At 33.5% G+C, this 18,832-nt stretch overlaps 3 protein-coding genes across 4 annotated transcripts in view; 1 reads left to right on the plus strand and 2 right to left on the minus strand.

The window, feature by feature from the left end:
• The first annotated feature begins 1,501 nt into the window (after positions 1-1,501).
• LOC148629909 (uncharacterized) lies at positions 1,502-2,035 on the plus strand. Its single transcript, XM_088578082.1, has one exon. The coding sequence runs from the start codon at positions 1,502-1,504 to the stop codon at positions 2,033-2,035; it is 534 nt and encodes a 177-aa protein (XP_088434208.1).
• Positions 2,036-10,078: 8,043 nt separating this feature from the next.
• LOC148629910 (excitatory amino acid transporter 3-like) lies at positions 10,079-11,064 on the minus strand. The gene is made up of 2 exons (XM_088559664.1): positions 10,921-11,064; positions 10,079-10,669 (listed from the first exon to the last, which is right to left on the minus strand). The coding sequence occupies exons 1-2, from the start codon at positions 10,992-10,994 to the stop codon at positions 10,468-10,470; spliced, it is 276 nt and encodes a 91-aa protein (XP_088415790.1). The 5' UTR covers positions 10,995-11,064; the 3' UTR covers positions 10,079-10,467.
• A 1,858-nt stretch (positions 11,065-12,922) lies between these two features.
• The window catches only part of LOC148629911 (excitatory amino acid transporter 1-like), a 34,614-nt gene continuing 28,704 nt past the window's right edge, over positions 12,923-18,832 (minus strand). For both annotated transcript variants that reach the window (XM_088559642.1, XM_088559648.1), the window contains exons 8-9: positions 18,416-18,550; positions 12,923-18,164 (exon numbers count right to left, since the gene is read on the minus strand). In XM_088559642.1, the coding sequence (XP_088415768.1) occupies positions 17,963-18,164; positions 18,416-18,550 (337 nt within the window). In that variant the 3' untranslated portion in view covers positions 12,923-17,962. The remainder of the gene's footprint in view (positions 18,165-18,415; positions 18,551-18,832) is intronic.

Raw genomic sequence — 18,832 nt, forward strand, 5'->3', positions numbered from 1 at the left:
TGAGCAAGATAGACTTCCTGCCCAAACAAATTTTTTTTTTCATTTTTTTTCAGGATGGGAAGGGAGGATGTAGGATACAACGGGTTCACAGCTATGCACTCTACTGATAAGCAATGCATGTTTTTTTTCTTGCCGTCATATAAGCAATAAAGAATACATGTAACAACTCAAACTTGTTTTTACATCAAGAAAATTACATGATTTTTGTAAGTAAATGTTAGTTTTGTCACTAAGAGTGTTTGCTTTGATATTTTCTTGCTTCTGAAATTGAAATTTATCTTTATTATATTTCCTGATGATCATTGTATTTGGTTGTACTGCCGTTCATGGCCCCTTTATAGGAATAAATTATTCCCATTTTTCTAATTCTTAATTTGTGCGTGTATTGCGTAAAAGTACTTTAACCAGAAAGTAACGTCTTCGAAGTTTACCCGATTTAGCCGAAAACGCAAAAACCGCTCGAAATTACCACTTTGAAATTACAGTTTATAAATCAGTTATTGTATAGTTAGTTGTGGAATAAACAAGTTTAATTATCCGCCAGGGAACCATTGCATGTTCAATACTGCCCATTGATCTAGAACGGTGACCAATAAAATATATTTTTTTTCAATTTGTGGGTTTCACCCGAGCATTAAGTTTCAAGAGAACTTTTAATAAATTCTTGGTATGACCGAGCAACAAATATCACAAACATTAAACTAGATGAAGAAATGCGTATCGTTGTGCTTCTGAATTGCAGGAAAATTTTGAATTCGAATTTGCACTGAATCACTTGGTAGATTTATTTCCTTCAACACATTTGATTACAAAATTACCATAATATTTGAAGTTTACAAACAAAGATCAAGTTTTAACAGATAATGACTTTATTGTATCACATCCCTAATAGTAGACATTTACAAAATAATTAGTTCTAATGAGAATCTCAACAATATTTGAGTTAATGTCATACTATTATGAGGTATATAATTACATACTTATTATCAAGTGTACTCTGCATAACCATTTTTATTTTAAAAAAAAACTTTCGCTGTTTTGAAAAATATGCTACTGAATCGACAAAAAAATTTGATTAATAATTAAAACCAGGACTAGCAACATTAATATTCCAATGTTTTCAAGTGGAATATTAAAAGGCTTTGAAATGCTCGAAAAAATGGTATTCTCATTTAGTTTTCATTTGTAAAAATAAACCATACTTAACACCACTTTGAACTTCAATTTTGAACTTTCACATAAACGTTAATGAAATAAGAATAGTATCAACTTTAAACTTAAGTAGAAGCTATTTATAAAAGTCTTTTTCTTCCATTATGTCTTCAGTTCATGTAATGCGTAGATTGTTTCTCCATGAATCTTAACTATATAACAAAGTGACTATTTTAAAAAGATGTTGACACTTAAGATATTGACTTTACTTTTTATCATTTTGTCACTAAGAATTGGTCATACATTCGTAAGCGCAGAATGGCCCCTCGATATAGCTGTTATTATGGGAATGACAGGAACTGAAGAATACAAGCGTTATATCGATGGTTCCATTGATAGGTTTCGTGAGGTTTTTCCGAGGCGGTCTATTCAAAGTCATCACCCATTGATGCGGTTGGCCTACATAGAATACATGGATCATCAGGACGAAAATGATACCTTTGTAACAAAACTACATGATTTTACAGAGTCAACCAAAGAACTTCGGTCATGGATAGACAATGCTCAGGTCATGATCACTGATCGAAAAAATGCACCAAATGCTTTGTCTGACGCATTGGAGGAAGTAAAAAATTTAACTTGGCGGAAAGAATCAACCAAAATTGCAATTTTAATTACTGGCAACCCTCCCCATGGATTAGATCCCGATAGTGACTTGTCCTTACCTAATGGATGTCCAAAAGGATACGACCCTGTTGAAACAGTCCGATTAATGGCACATTGTGGCATTTCTTTATATACAATTGGGATAGGAAAATCAGTGAAACCATACAAGGATTTTTTCTCTGCATTGGCTTACATAACTGGAGGACAATACATGTAAACCGATCACCCTCGTCGACTTTATAACATCATACATCTAATAGGTTATGAGTGGTGTTTTATAACAGATATCGGTAAACTAGCTGATAGTGAAATTAAAGAAAGAATTGCAGCTGAAAAACCAATGGATCACCAGAATATTACAAACAGTGTTTATCAAAGTTTAAAAAAGATGAAAATATTGGTATTTCAAATTGCACGAAATAAAAAAGTAATGAAGGAACCTTCTAAACTCGTTAAAACATTATCTGACCTGCCGTCCTTTGACAAAATTCGAGTCAAGATGAGGCGGAGAATCAGGCGATTACAGCGGAAAATGCAACTACAAGAACAGTGCTCTCAGACTAACGAGACGTATGCTTGTGATCACAAATGGAACAATCAAAATGAAACTCAATTGTCAGACGAAATCCCTGAGACAAATAATAAACTGAAAGTGGTAGGAAATAGGTACTCATTAGATGATGGATATATAACTCAAGCTCAAGCTGGTAGACTTGTAAAAAGACAAATTACCATCTTTGCAATGAATTGCAAGTACGGCCGAGTAGACTTAAGTGATGAAACTGGATAGGAATACTATGTTATAATTCTACCTTGAAAACTTCCTTGACAGTTTTAATTTCACTCTGTATTTTAAAGATGTATGCATGCTATGAATGTGTATAATGGAATTATATTTTATTTAACTTTGAATATGTATTACAGACAAATGTGGGTCATTTTACCCAAATTGACGATATTCCACTCACTAGTATAACAAATTGTGATTTGCTACACGCTGATTCTTATGGAGTTGATTTTATAGCTGACCCTATCCAAAAGAAGGCACATCACTCAGCTAGATCATCTACTCCATGCAACTTGATATAAAGCACACCACAAATACTTTCTTGAATTGAGATATTCTTAGAGATTACGGGAAAACTCATCACTTAAACTTTGACAAATTGGATGAATTCACGTTTGGTAATATCAATTTTTGTCGTAACGGATGCTTATCAAATCTACATTGACTTTCATCTATGACAATATCCCTACAGCAACTGCGTATGGATTTTTTTCTCGAAACAGATGCTTACCAAATTTACATGGACTTTTCATTCTGTATTGTCAGTTTGTGTTGCTTTATATGTATTTTATTTGGTTATTCTATGTTCTTTGTTGTGTATGTCTGTTTTCCATGTCTGGTCTTTGTCCCTGGATTACATTCTTTTGATTTTCGCTAGAATTTTGGTTCCTTTAATAACTTTTTATACTGTCTGTGCTAGATGTTTTGGAACAAGGTATGTTGCAACAATATCAAAGATCCTTATAATTTTTACAAACACGAATAGGTTTCATTGTTTTATTCAATATAAAAAGTTGACGAAAACTGTAAATTGCGCTATTCCAAGTAGTTTGATACACCTGTGTTAGAAGTACTTTTGAAACAGAACATTACTTTCATGATAAAAGAGCATTAATCGTTTTATTTCACAACTCATAATGTTATTATCATTAATATCCATATAATATGAAAATACCAGAAAGCTGTAAAACACCGTGTAACGCTAGGTAACGATAAAAATATTTTGTACATATCACTTTTTTTTCAAAGCTCATCAGACTGCTCCCATTTTTGTATAATAGAATTTCGTGCATTCGGACTATGGAGCTATTATAATCCATCCCAAAAAAATTTAAAAAGCCACGGAAGAAGTGATCGAAATATTATACGACACGCGTAAAAAGTAGATATTTGGAGGATCAACATTGCAAAATGGTAGAATCGGTAAGAAAATATGTATTATCGCTATTGACGATCCCAAAATAACTTATACATTCTAAATGTGCGTTACAATATTTTTTTAAAACTCTGCTAAATGTTGTTGATTCGATGATTCAGACTGAATACCGTTAACTTTTATAAGTCCAGTTATTATGTTACAAATTTAAGAAATAACATTTTCAAAGCAACTTTCCGAGTAAGTTTCACGAATCGGTCGCTCATTTTTTCCGTTTCAAAGCTTTCAGCATACATGTATATCTATTTTCATTCAGAAAATGTGGATACCTTATACGATTCTGTAGTACAAAAAGAATTTGTTTTTGTAGAAAATACGGACATCATGTATGGAACTTATGTCGCAATTCATAATTAGATTTTCAACAGGCCATTCTGGAACTGTCATCAGTGGAAATAATTCAACTGAACAAAGAATTTGCGGAAAAGAAAAGATAAAAAAGGAATATCTAATCAATATAAATAAACCAACTGAAAAAGAATATACGCGGTCATATATGCACTCTTTAGAAAATTTCAAGTCCCTATACCAGAATAAAGCACCCTTGACCATTTTTTGTGAAGATCAATCCATCAAACACAGTTGAAGAAAAAGCTGTAAAAAAAACTGAGGTGCTATCCAGGTAATGAGCTTATCGTAATAATTTTCATCGAAACCCCTTATTTCTCTCACAAAAGTACATTCCCTTAGGTGCTTTCTATCAAAACCATCCTAGTATATCTATCAACAATTTTCAAATTCAAAACTTGAACGAAATCGGTTAAACAAACAAAAAAAAGAAATAAAATAAAATAAAATAAATAAATGATAAAAAGTAATCAAGGGAACCAAGGTTATAGCGGTAATCAAAAGAATGTAATCCAGGGACAAAGACCAGACACGATAAACAGACATACACAACAAAGAACATAAAGTAACTAAAATCATACATACAAAGTAACAAAAGTAAATTAGCAACTCTGACTCCACTAAAAACTGGGAGCATGGACCAGGTGCACCGGTAGGGTAAGCGTCCTCTGCTTTTCTAGAAACACCCGCCGAGTTGCTCATAAAAAGTCAAGTCCGGGGTAGAAAAACGAGGAAAGGAAAACTATGATCCGTTGAATAAAGAAATCGAAGCACAATTCAGACAACAACATACTATGACTCAGTGATGGACGCTGACAGCTTGTTGTGTGGAGGTATCAAAACTTAATACCTTGCATGACTCGCTTTGCTTGGCATTTAATTCTATGAAAACATGAAATCCTGGATCCGCCACTGCCTTCCTAATTTCGAGTATAAGTGCATACAAAGCGCAAATCTAATAAATCTTTTCTTTTCTGTAAAAATAAATAAAATTATTTTTAACTTTGATAAAGTATAGTAAGGAAGTTAGAAAAAAGCTATTTGCCATGCACTGGGATATATTGAACACAACATAATTGTTCTTTCGGCAACTCACTAAAATAAATTAAAATGTTACTGTCGTTTACATGCTTCGGAAAAGAAAATTGTGCGTAATCTGTTTATTGTTCCTTGCATGAACTTGTTCAGCAACACTATGCGTCCCATTCGTCAATACGCACAAGCATATGTCTTGCTTTAATCGCCAATGTGCTGAGTGCGTTGTTGACAACTTGTCTTTGCAGAAGAGGTATTGGACAAAAGTGGGGCGATCGAGGACGAATATTAAAATGTAAAAATAACAGGAGATTAAGTATTTTTTGTACGCAAGTATAAGTTTTCGGAAAAGGCTTGCTCATTGTTTATATTCCTATTTTTGTTGAGAAGGATATGTTGTTTTTTTTAATTTTCTGTGAGCGTTTGGTGTTTTAGTTTATTAAATTATATATTTTTAAAAGAAGGAGGATTGTGATCAGGCCAAAGAGCTTTAACTACGCCGCACATTTTGTATGTTTGTTTCGTTTTCACTTTCAGTTTACGTTTATGTTGCAGGAGAATAAAGGGGCAACTATTACGCTGTACCTGTGTATAATGTTTTTTCTGGGCCAATGGCAGCCTGCCCTGTGATGTGAGGGTTTTCTCGTAATTTGTTTAAGACCCATTGGTGGCCTTGAGTTGTCATTTTCCATCATGGTGGGTTTGGTGTCTCTGACATATTCATCATATCCATTATTGTTATATTTAACTATTAAAGGATTTTATAGTACTAATATTCACAATTCGAAAGATATTTCTTGAAATCATCTTTCCATTGTTGGACAGTTAATTTGACTTTCACAATTTAAGCTGGTTTTATGACCAATCTCCTATTGACTAGGAAATTGTTCATGCATGTACTTATCAGATGTGTTAGGCCGGTTTACCTCATGGTTGTAGCAATGAACTTAGTGTACATGAACCACTGCGACGCTTTCTATGCCTGTGTAATACATAACTATAATTTGTTAGTTGGGATAACTATTCTTTTAACAGTATATCAACTGTAACTTACAAATAATATACCGACAATTAAAACCATACAAGCCATTACAACACATGGATATTGCAATAAACAAATGCAAACAGTTGCAATTTACTACTTACCAGTGATAGGTTTATAAACAAGAAGGCCATTGACACAGAAACGATAATCTACATTAATTGATTAGAGAGAAAAATGCATATATATTATATATATATATACATATATATATCGTCTCAGAATGTGACGAATCTATTCGCTACACTGCTCCATCGGATCAAATTGATACAGGGAAGATAATGTTAACTTATAGAAGGGTCTGAAAAATTCCCAAACGATGTGAGAACTGTCAAATTTGCGATGCAAATTTTTGGTCGTTCCATCCGAGGGACTCGAACTCGTATCGCTGTGACATCTATGGCAATACCGCCTGCACAAAGTCCAGCGCCCTAGACCACTCGGTCATCTAGGCTATATAAAATATAGCTTTCGCTGGCCGGGTCATTCCTCCTCGTTTGTGTAATATTGATTTGTGACATGCATTATTAAGTTGATCCTCTATCCTACATAATAACACCTAGATGAACTGTCCCGTACTAACATACATGATGTGCTAAGTTACAGCTCTAGTTTAATCCTACGAGGAGGAATGACCCGGCCAGCGAAAAGCTATGTTTTTATATAGCCTAGCTAGCGGAGTGGTCTATGGCGCTGGATTCGGTGCAGGCGGTATTGCCATAGATGTCACAGCGATACGAGTTCGAGTCCCTCGGAGGGAACGACCAAAAATTTACATCGCAAATTTGACAGTTCTCAAAAGTGATAAGTGATGAATATATGGGAAATATTTTTTCTCGCCTTCATATAAGGAATAAAGAATACATGTTAGAACTCACCCTTGTTTTTACATCAAGAAAGTTTTTGTAAGTAACTGTTAGTTTTGTCACTAAGAATGTTTATTTTGATTTTTTCTTGCTTCTGAGCTGTTTTGACATTGATGTTTATCCTTATTATTTTCTGGTGATCGTTGTATTTGGTTATATTGCCCTTCTTCGCTCCTATTTGGAATAAATCATTCCCATTTCTTTTATTTTTAATTGTATGTATGGTGTAAAGGTATTTTAAACAGAAAGTAATGTCTTCGAATTTTACTCGATTTACCCAGAAACATGAAAAACGTTCGGAATTACTACTTTGAAATTTCAGTTTATAAACCAGTTCTTGTATAGTAAGGTGTGGAATAAACGAGTATAATTATCCGTCAGGAAACCAGTGCATGTTCAATGATGCCCATTGATGTGGAGCATTAAAGTTTCGAGAGAACTTTTAATAAATTCCTGGTATGACCGTTTAACAAATATCATCAATATTTAACGAGGTTAAGTAATGCATTGCGTTGTGGTTTTGAACTGTAGGAGAATGTTGAATTACAATTTGCACTGAATCATTTGAAAGATTCGTTCCCTTCGACACATTTAGATTACAAAATTACCCATTAATATTTGCATTTCACAAATAAAGGTCAAGTTGTAACATATAATGACTTTATTGTATCACATCCGTAATAGTAGACATTTACAAGATAATTAGTCAGAATGACATCGTTATAATGAGAACATTAAGGTTATTATGATTATATTATGAAATATATAAGAATAGACTTATTACTTCAGACAAGTGTACTCTACAGTACCATTTACAATTAAAAAAAGAACTTTCGATATTTTGAGGAACATACTATTGAATCGACAAGAAAGATTGATAATTAAAACCTAGCCTATCAACATTAATATTCCATTGTTATCAAGCGGAATATCAAAAGGCTTTAAAATGCTGAAAAAACATGGTATTCTCATTTGTTTTAATGAACCATACTTAACACCACTTTGAACTTCACTTTTGAACTTTCAGATAAACGTTAATGAAATAAGAATATTATCCACTTCAAACTTAAGTAGTAGCTGTCTATAAAGGACTTTTTCTTCCATTACATCATCAGTTCATGTAGAGCGTAGATTGTTTCTCCATGAATCTTAACTATAAAACAAATGGACTGTTTTAACAAAATGTTGACACTTAATGTATGGACTTTACTTTTTATCATTTTGTCATTAAGAATTGGTCATGCATACATAATCCCGGTACGGCCTCTCGATATAGCTGTTATTATGGGAATGTCTGGAACTGAAGAATACAAGCGTTATATCGATGGTGCCATGGATAAGTTTCGTGAGGTTTTTTCTGAGTGGTCCATTCAAAATCATCACCTATTGTTGCGGTTGGCCTACATAGAATACATGGATCATCAGGACGAAAATGATACCTTTGTTACAAAATTTCATGATTTTACAGAGTCAACCAAAGAACTTCGGTCATGGATAGACAATGCTCAGGTCATAATCACTGATCGAAAAAATGCACCAAATGCTTTGTCTGATGCTTTGGAGGAAGTAAAAAATTTGACTTGGGGCAAAGAATCTACCAAAATTGCAATTTTAATTACTGGCAACCCTCCCCATGGATTAGATCCCGATAGTGACTTGTCCTTACCTAATGGATGTCCAAAAGGTTACGACCCAGTCGAAAGAGTCCGATTTATGGCACATTGTGGCATTTCTTTATATACGATTGGGATAGGAAAATCAGTGAAACCATACAAGGATTTTTTCTCTGCATTGGCTTACATAACTGGGGGACAATACATACAAACCAATCGCCCACGTCAACTTTATAACATCATACATCTAATATCTTATGAGTGGTGTTATTTAACAGATTTCGGTAAAATTGTTGATAAGGAAATTAATGAAAAATTTGCTGCTAAAAAACCAATTGATCATCAGAACATTACAAACACTGTTTATCAAGGTTTGAAAAAGATGAAAGTATTCAAAATAACACGAAATAAGAAAGTAATGAAAGAAGCTTCTAAACTCGTTAAAACATTATCTGACCTGCCGTCCTTTGACAAAATTCGAGTCAAGATGAGGCGGAGAATCAGGCGATTACAGCGGAAAATGCAACTACAGGAACAGTGCTCTCAGACTAACGAGACGTATGCTTGTGATCACAAATGGAACAATCAAAATGAAACTCAATTGTCAGACGAAATCCCTGAGACAAGTAATAAACTGAAAGAGATAGGAAAAACGTACTCAATAATTGGTGGAAATATCACTCGAGCTCAAGTTGGTAGACTTGTAAAAAGACAAATTACCGTTTTTGCAATAAATTACAAGTACGGCCGAGTAGACTTAAGACTGAAACTGGATAGAAATACTGTGTTATAATACTACCTTGAAAACTTCCTTGACAGTTTTAATTTCAGTCTATATTTAAAAAATGTATACATGCTATGAATGTGTATAATGTAATTATATTTTATTCAACATTTAAGGCAAATGTGGGCCATTTTACCCAAATTGACGATATTCCACTCACTAGTATAACAAATTGTGTTTTGCTACACGCTGATTCTTATGGGGTTGACTTTATAGCTGATCCTATCCAAAAGAAGGCACATCATTCAGCTAGATCATCTACTCCAAGGAACTGGACACCACAAATACTTTCATGTCTTGTCCTATTCTTAGTGATCGTATATACGGGAAAACCCATCACTTAAATTTTGACAAATTTAATGAATTCACGTTTGGTAACTTTTTTGTTTTATTTATTTCATCTTTCGCAATATCCCTTTAGCACCTGCGTATGGAATTTTTTTTTCGTATCATAACTTTTAAGTTAAGCTTACCGAATTTACATGGACTTTTTATACCGTTCTAGACGTTCTACAAAAAGGGTATGTTGCAACAATATTTGAGATCCTTATAATTATTACAAAGACGAATAGGTTTTATTTTTTTATTTAATATAAAAAAAATAACGTGACATACAGTTCCGAAGACAATTTCATATCACGTATTTACAACTTTTCCGTAACCAAAGATTGCACACATTTGCATCAAAGCTTTAAAAAGGAAATGTATCTTTTCCTTTTAGATTAGAAATCACACTCAACTGCTAAAAAATCTGAAACAAGTACCTCACGAATATCAGTTTTCTGTATTGATCAAGTCTTTGATTCACCGAAATATAAATCACATGAATCTGAATAAAAAAAGAACTACTTTTGTACTTGGATAATTATGACGTAAATATACTACTACTAACAACTAATTTCTATGTAAACCCTTGTATCATGGTTAAAGTTAAAAAAAATCGTTAGACTTGATATTCTCATAACTGAGTGAATGATTTGTTTTCCGAACCGACAAGTTCTGGTAAGCTGCCATTGACAAAACCTTCATTAAGTTCTATGCTGTTTTGTTTCTTGATATCCGTCTTGTCTAAGGCCACAAGATCTTTTCTTGATAAGTGATCAACGAGACCAGCTCCATATGCGTCACCGAGTACATTAATTGCAGTTCGGCATCGATCCCTATAAAACGAAAACAAATGTTTTGAAGTAGTTGTTCGCACACCAAAACAATGAATCGATGCATCGACGTGCATGCATGCTAAATTAAATTGTAAAGTTGAAGATGAACTGATTGAAGAATCTTAAATTAGTTACTTTTTCTAATCTAATATTATGATATCAAATATCTTATTTGTAAAAATAGATACAATTAAACACGATAACAAATGTAGTTGAAAAACAAAATAATGCACTGTTCTAAACAGATTTACAAGAACCAATCGATTGGTATTATGAGCGTCACTTCCTCTATTGGAAGTCCGACTGCCGTTAGAACGATTGCCATGGTTACCAGACCTGCAGAAGGAATACCGGCGGCACCAATGGCTGCAGCGGTTGTTTTAAATTAGAATTTGTATATTATGGAGAATAACCGGAATGCTCTCTATATTTAAAAGCAGTTTTCGGCATGACCCGAGTTGTGTCCTCATTGTATTACTTATGATGTACCATGGTTTTCAACCCCGCAAAGGAAGAATTGGGATTGATATGACATAACGTTTTGTAGGTTTTAAGTTGCCAAGAGCCAGTCTGCATGTCGGTTAACTGCTAGTAGTCATTTGTGTGTATATTTGAGTAACGTATACTAAGTTTCTTTATTTCTGTTTAATCAAGGGAATCAGACAGTTTTGAATTGGTTTTAGATGTGTTTAATCGTGTAACACTTTCCCACAGTGGCCAGATTAAAAAGAGGGAGGGTTGTGATCACACCAAAGTATATTAACCTGCTGCATTTTTTGCGCCTATACCAAGTCATATTTGGCCTATGTATGTGTTGTTTAGTTTCCACTTTCATTTTAGTTTTATGTTGCTGAAGGAAATGTAGGGGCGACTCTTCCGCTGTCCTGTGTATAATTGGGGACACAAATTAGCAGTACTAGATTTTGTGCTGGGCTACCAAACTTTTTGGTAAAATTTAGTTGAACATATAGAATGAATTAAAAAAAAATATAGTCTGGGCTACCAGTATGTGAGTGTTTCCTCGTCGTTCAATGAAGATCCATGGGTGACCTTGAGCTGACATTTTGCATCCCTACGAGGTTGTTGTCTCTTTGACATATTCACTATATATATTCTCGTTACAATAATTGGTGCACAAGAAGTTTAAAATGAAGTCAATAAGTAAAGTATTGAAGTTATCTTCATTTTGGTCATTTAGTTTATTAAATTATATATTTTAAAGAGTAATCAAGGAAACCAAGATCTAGCAGAAATCCAAAGAAAGTAACCAGGGACAAAGATCATACATGGCAAACAGACAAACACAACAAAAAACATAAAGTAACTAAAATTAATGAGCAACTAGTACTCCACTAAAACTGGGAGCATGGACCAGGTGCACTGGTAGGGTAAGCGTCCTCTGCTTTTCTAGAAACACCCGCCGAGTTGCTTATAAAAAGTCAATACCGGGGTAGACCAAAGAGGAAAAGAAAACTATGACACGTTGATAAAACCAATTTTTATGGTGCAGATGGATACACCATAATGATCCTCGATTTAATGATGACGACCCTAAAACTTCTGAAGTGATGACTTCAGTCTTGTAGCAACCCTGTTACAGAAGCCTAATTGTAAGAAGACTAGCGCGATACAAAAAACCTGCGTAGTTACGGCAAGCTCTGGCATAACGTATCAGTTTTGATATGAAAACTCCATACGCAGGTGCTAAATAGATGTTGCTACAGGTGGAAGGAAATTGACATTTCTGAATGAAAATTTATCACGATAAACGTTTGGTTGAAAATGTTCGTTTAACATCGACCTCTAAGTGTAGGAGGGAGGAGCACGCCAGAGCTTTAACTACGCCTGTCCCAAGTCAGGAATTTCTGGCCTCTGTATGTATTGTTTTGTTTTTACTTATTTTATGTTGCTGGAGGATATAGGGACAACTATTTCGCTGTACCTGTGTATAATGTTGTTTTGAGGGCCAGCGACAGCCTGCACTGCCATGTTAGGTTTTTTTCTAAGATCCATGGGTGAAGTTGTGCTGACACTTGTCATCGGAGCGAGTTTGTTGTCTCTTTGACACATTCACCATATTGCAATAAACAATTATGTTTTACAACTTACCAGTGATACCGTAACAAAGAAGTAGGTCATTGTCACAGAAATGAGTATTTACATTTTAATTGATTGATTACAGAGAAAGATGCATAACAAAAAAAAAAAAAATAAATAAATAAATAAATTAAAATAAAAAAAGAAAACAAACAATTAAAAAACAGAATCTTGATCAATTGATCAAATTGGTTTAATACGATGATGCATACTTAAGTATGTATGACATCTGATATCAAAATTTGTATGGCATTGATGATAATGATATTATATAAAGGATCATTACAAAATCATCGAACCGATAAACCATCAAAATTAGTCAAAAGGAAAGTCCATACAACAAATAGTACTATCAAAGTAAAAACCGGAAGTTGGAAACCTATGCCATGGTCCTGACTTAATACAGAAATTTCCGATGAAAATAGCGTATTAAACCACGATTTATAGCTCTATCCACCCCTCAATTCATTATTGTGTCATAGTAATACAATAAAAAATCAAGTACCGTTAGTACATTAGATAAGTTTTCCTTCGATTATAAATTTGTTAACTATGAGAACCTATTATATCTAAACATTTTTGTAAAAATAAGTTTGATGAAATGTGTGACCCATATGTCCTGATAAAAAATACCTGTAAATTTCCCTCATTTCCTTGCGTAGAAAGGATACTTTGTGAACTTTCTTTTTGACACGTAAATTCATTTGTTTGAGTTTAGGTAGTAGACCTAAGGTACACCCCAAATTTGCCCATCATTCAATTGTCTTTAAGTTTGTACATGATATTACACTAACTGCAGTACATCTTCTGACAAATTTTTAGGAAAATTCACCTGCTGATTTTGCTTAAAAAACTGCTATTTTTAGAAATCTGAATCGTTGGCCAAACTGAAACATATCTGGTATTTTAGGGTCATGTTTACAAATTATTTGAATAAACATCTGAATACTAAGTCAAATTAACATCAAAAGGATTGGTAAATTAGATTCAACTTGACATTTTGTTCTATTTATGTTGCAAAATAACAAAAAAGAAGGCAATTTTCAGCTATTTGCCTATATAAAAACCTCTAAGGTGCAAAAAATCCATAATTCATTCTGCGTACAAAACTAGTGTTATGAGGACTATATATATACAAATCTATAAACAAAGTTACAGAAAATTTCTCAACTATAAAAGGTTAAGGATTTATAAAACTGGCAAGGTTATTGGGTATCTGTACTGTCTCATGACAGAGAATATCTCATAATTCAATTAAAATATTTTCATATAAAGGAATCTTGATTAGCAAAAGAAGGGGTCATTTCAAACATTTTTCCACCTAATGCAAGATATATGTACCCATTTGAAACATTTAATCAAAATTTCAATTTCCTAGTTTACATAAAGTAGAGTTGCTGGAGACAGACATATTTGTTCTAGAAGTTGAACCCTTGCTTGGAATTATTTCCCTTTAACACCAGCATCACACGGAAGCTTGCTTATACGTTCTAGTGACTAAAACCCTTTCAATTGGGATTGCCGCCCTTACCCCAGGTCTACTACATTAAGTCATCGTTGTAATACAAACGTATCACAATGTTAAAAAAGTTTTTTATGTGAGTAAGCTAAAATTGTCAGTGAATAACAGAGTCAGAAATCGAATATACACTTCGAATCGTATCATAAACAATTATATTTACAAATGATAAAAAATCGTTTGCAAGTTAGAGGAAATTGAACGACATAGATGAGTGAATATGGTTGTAGAAATAAATAAAATGATAAAATTTACCATGAATGGGCATTTACAAACAGGAGGTAATACAGGATTTCAGGTTTCAGGGTGTATATACAGTTGAAGGCTGAATGAAGAAGGACAAGACAATTGTTTTGAGCAAGATAGACTTCCTGCCCAAAAATTTTTTTTTCATTTTTTTCAGGATGGGAAGGGAGGATGTAGGATACAACGGGTTCACAGCTATGCACTCTACTGATAAGCAATGCATGTTTTTTTTCTTGCCGTCATATAAGCAATAAAGAATACATGTAACAACTCAAACTTGTTTTTACATCAAGAAAATTACATGATTTTTGTAAGTAAATGTTAGTTTTGTCACTAAGAGTGTTTGCTTTGATATTTTCTTGCTTCTGAAATTGAAATTTATCTTTATTATATTTCCTGATGATCATTGTATTTGGTTGTACTGCCGTTCATGGCCCCTTTATAGGAATAAATTATTCCCATTTTTCTTATTCTTAATTTGTGCGTGTATTGCGTAAAAGTACTTTAACCAGAAAGTAACGTCTTCGAAGTTTACCCAATTTACCCGAAAACGCAAAAACCGCTCGAAATTACCACTTTGAAATTACAGTTTATAAATCAATTATTGTATAGTTAGTTGTGGAATAAACAAGTTTAATTATCCGCCAGGGAACCATTGCATGTTCAATACTGCCCATTGATCTGGAACGGTGACCAATAAAATAATTTTTGGGGTCCACCCGAGCATTAAGTTTCAAGAGAACGTTTAATAAATTCACGGTATGACCGAGCAACAAATATCACAAACATTAAACTAGATGAAGAAATGCGTATCGTTGTGCTTCTGAATTGCAGGAAAATTTTGAATTCGAATTTGCACTGAATCACTTGGTAGATTTATTTCCTTCAATACATTTGATTACAAAATTACCATAATATTTGCAGTTTAAAAACAATGATCAAGTTTTAACAGATAATGACTTTATTGTATCACATCCGTAATAGTAGACATTTACAAGATAATTATTTGAATGACATCGTTCTAATGAGAACCTCAACAATATTTGTGTTAACGTCATATTATTATGAGGTATATAAGTACAGACTTATCAAGTGTACTCTACATAACCATTTTTATTAAAAAAAGACTTTCGCTGTTTTGAAAAATATGCTTCTGAATCGACAAAAAATTTGATTAATAATTAAAACCAGGACTAGCAACATTAATATTCCAACGTTTTCAAGTGGAATATTAAAAGGCTTTGAAATGCTCGAAAATATGGTATTCTCATTAGTTTTCATTTGTAAAAATAAACCATACTTAACACCACTTTGAACTTCACTTTTGAACTTTCAGATAAACGTTAATGAAATAGGAATAGTATAAACTTTAAACTTAAGTAGTAGCTGTCTTTAAAGGACTTTTTCTTCCATTACATCTTCAGTTCATGTAGAGCGTAGATTGTTTCTCCATGAACCTTAACTATAAAACAAATGGACTATTTTAAAAAAATGTTGACACTTAATGTATGGACTTTACTTTTTATCATTTTGTCATTAAGAATTGGTCATGCATACATAATCCCGGTACGGCCTCTCGATATAGCTGTTATTATGGGAATGTCTGGAACTGAAGAATACAAGCGTTATATCGATGGTGCCATGGATAAGTTTCGTGAGGTTTTTTCTGAGTGGTCCATTCAAAATCATCACCTATTGTTGCGGTTGGCCTACATAGAATACATGGATCATCAGGACGAAAATGATACCTTTGTTACAAAATTTCATGATTTTACAGAGTCAACCAAAGAACTTCGGTCATGGATAGACAATGCTCAGGTCATAATCACTGATCGAAAAAATGCACCAAATGCTTTGTCTGATGCTTTGGAGGAAGTAAAAAATTTGACTTGGGGCAAAGAATCTACCAAAATTGCAATTTTAATTACTGGCAACCCTCCCCATGGATTAGATCCCGATAGTGACTTGTCCTTACCTAATGGATGTCCAAAAGGTTACGACCCAGTCGAAAGAGTCCGATTTATGGCACATTGTGGCATTTCTTTATATACGATTGGGATAGGAAAATCAGTGAAACCATACAAGGATTTTTTCTCTGCATTGGCTTACATAACTGGGGGACAATACATACAAACCAATCGCCCACGTCAATTTTATAACATCATACATCTAATATCTTATGAGTGGTGTTATTTAACAGATTTCGGTAAAATTGTTGATAAGGAAATTAATGAAAGATTTGCTGCTAAAAAACCAATTGATCACCAGAACATTACAAACACTGTTTATCAAGGTTTGAAAAAGATGAAAGTATTCAAAATAACACGAAATAAGAAAGTAATGAAAGAAGCTTCTAAACTCGTTAAAACATTATCTGACCTGCCGTCCTTTGACAAAATTCGAGTCAAGATGAGGCGGAGAATCAGGCGATTACAGCGGAAAATGCAACTACAGGAACAGTGCTCTCAGACTAACGAGACGTATGCTTGTGATCACAAATGGAACAATCAAAATGAAACTCAATTGTCAGACGAAATCCCTGAGACAAATAATAAACTGAAAGAGATAGGAAAAACGTACTCAATAATTGGTGGATATATCACTCGAGCTCAAGTTGGTAGACTTGTAAAAAGACAAATTACCATTTTCGCAGTAAATTACAAGTACGGCCGAGTAGACTTAAGACTGAAACTGGATAGGAATACTGTGCTATAATAACTACCTTGAAAACTTTCTTGACAGTTTTAATTTCAGTCTATATTTAAAAAATGTATACATGCTATGAATGTGTATAATGTAATTATATTTTATTCAACATTTAAGGCAAATGCTACACGCTGATTCTGATGGGGTTGACTTTATAGCTGATCCTATCCAAAAGAAGGCACATCATTCAGCTAGATCATCTACTCCAAGGAACTGGTTATAAAGGACACCACAAATACTTTCATGTCTTGTCCTATTCTTAGTGATCGTATATACGGGAAAACCCATCACTTAAATTTTGACAAATTTAATGAATTCACGTTTGGTAACGTTTTTTTTATTTATTTATTTCATCTTTGGCAATATCCCTTTAGCACCTGCGTATGGAATTTTTTTTTCGTATCATAACTATCAAGTATTTACCGTAACCAAAGATTGCACACATTTGCATCAAAGCTTTAAAAAGGAAATGTATATTTTCCTTTTAGATTAGAAATCACACTCAACTGCTAAAAAATCTGAAATAAGTACCTCACGAATATCAGTTTTCTGTATTGATCAGGTCTTTGACTCACCGAAATATAAATCACATGAATCTGAATAAAAAAAGACCTACTTTTGTACTTGGATAATTATGACGTAAATATACTACTAACTAACAACTAATTTCTATGTAAACCCTTGTATCATGGTTAAGTTTAGAAAAATCGTTAGACTTAATATTCTCATAACTGAGTGAATGATTTGTTTTCCGAACCGACAAGTTCTGGTAAGCTGCCATTGACAAAACCTTCATTAAGTTCTATGCTGTTTTGTTTCTTGATATCCGTCTTGTCTAAGGACACAAGATCTTCTCTTGATAAGTGATCAACGAGACCAGCTCCATATGCGTCACCGAGTACATTAATTGCAGTTCGGCATCGATCCCTATAAAACGAAAACAAATGTTTTGAAGTAGTTGTTCGCACACCAAAACAATGAATCGATGTATCGACGTGCATGCATGCTAAATTAAATTGTAAAGTTGAAGATGAACTGATTGAAGAATCTTAAATTAGTTACTTTATCTAATCTAATATTATGATATCAAATATCTTATTTGTAAAAATAGATACAATTAAACACGATAACAAATGTAGTTGAAAAACAAAATAATGCACTGTTCTAAACAGACTTACAAGAACCAATCGATTGGTATTATGAGCGTCACTTCCTCTATTGGAAGTCCGACTGCCGTTAGAACGATTGCCATGGTTACCAGACCTGCAGAAGGAATACCGGCGGCACCAATGGCTGCAGCGGTAGAGGTCAAGCTAGACAAAACATTATCAAATAAATGTGCTGTTCGTTTATTGTTGTTTTAAATTAGAATTTGTATATTATGGAGAATAACCGGAATGCTCTCTATATTTAAAAGCAGTTTTCGGCATGACCCGAGTTGTGTCCTCATTGTATTACTTATGATGTACCATGGTTTTCAACCCCGCAAAGGAAGAATTGGGATTGATATGACATAACGTTTTGTAGGTTTTAAGTTGCCAAGAGCCAGCCTGCATGTCGGTTAACTGCTAGTAGTCATTTGTGTGTATATTTGA

Source organism: Perna viridis, chromosome 1 (assembly GCF_037379345.1).
Source record: "Perna viridis isolate PV_CMFRI_1.1 ecotype Kerala chromosome 1, ASM3737934v1, whole genome shotgun sequence".
Taxonomy (NCBI): Eukaryota; Metazoa; Mollusca; class Bivalvia; order Mytilida; family Mytilidae; genus Perna; species Perna viridis.

Bases quoted from the DNA above. Each gene is read 5' to 3' on its own strand.
- LOC148629909 (XM_088578082.1), top strand. From the start codon at position 1,502: ATGACAGGAACTGAAGAATACAAGCGTTATATCGATGGTTCCATTGAT.
- LOC148629910 (XM_088559664.1), bottom strand. From the start codon at position 10,994: ATGGCAATCGTTCTAACGGCAGTCGGACTTCCAATAGAGGAAGTGACG. The intron at 10,670-10,920 runs GTAAATCTGTTT...TTCGTTTTATAG, and splicing joins ATACCAATCGATTGGTTCTT to GGATCGATGCCGAACTGCAA.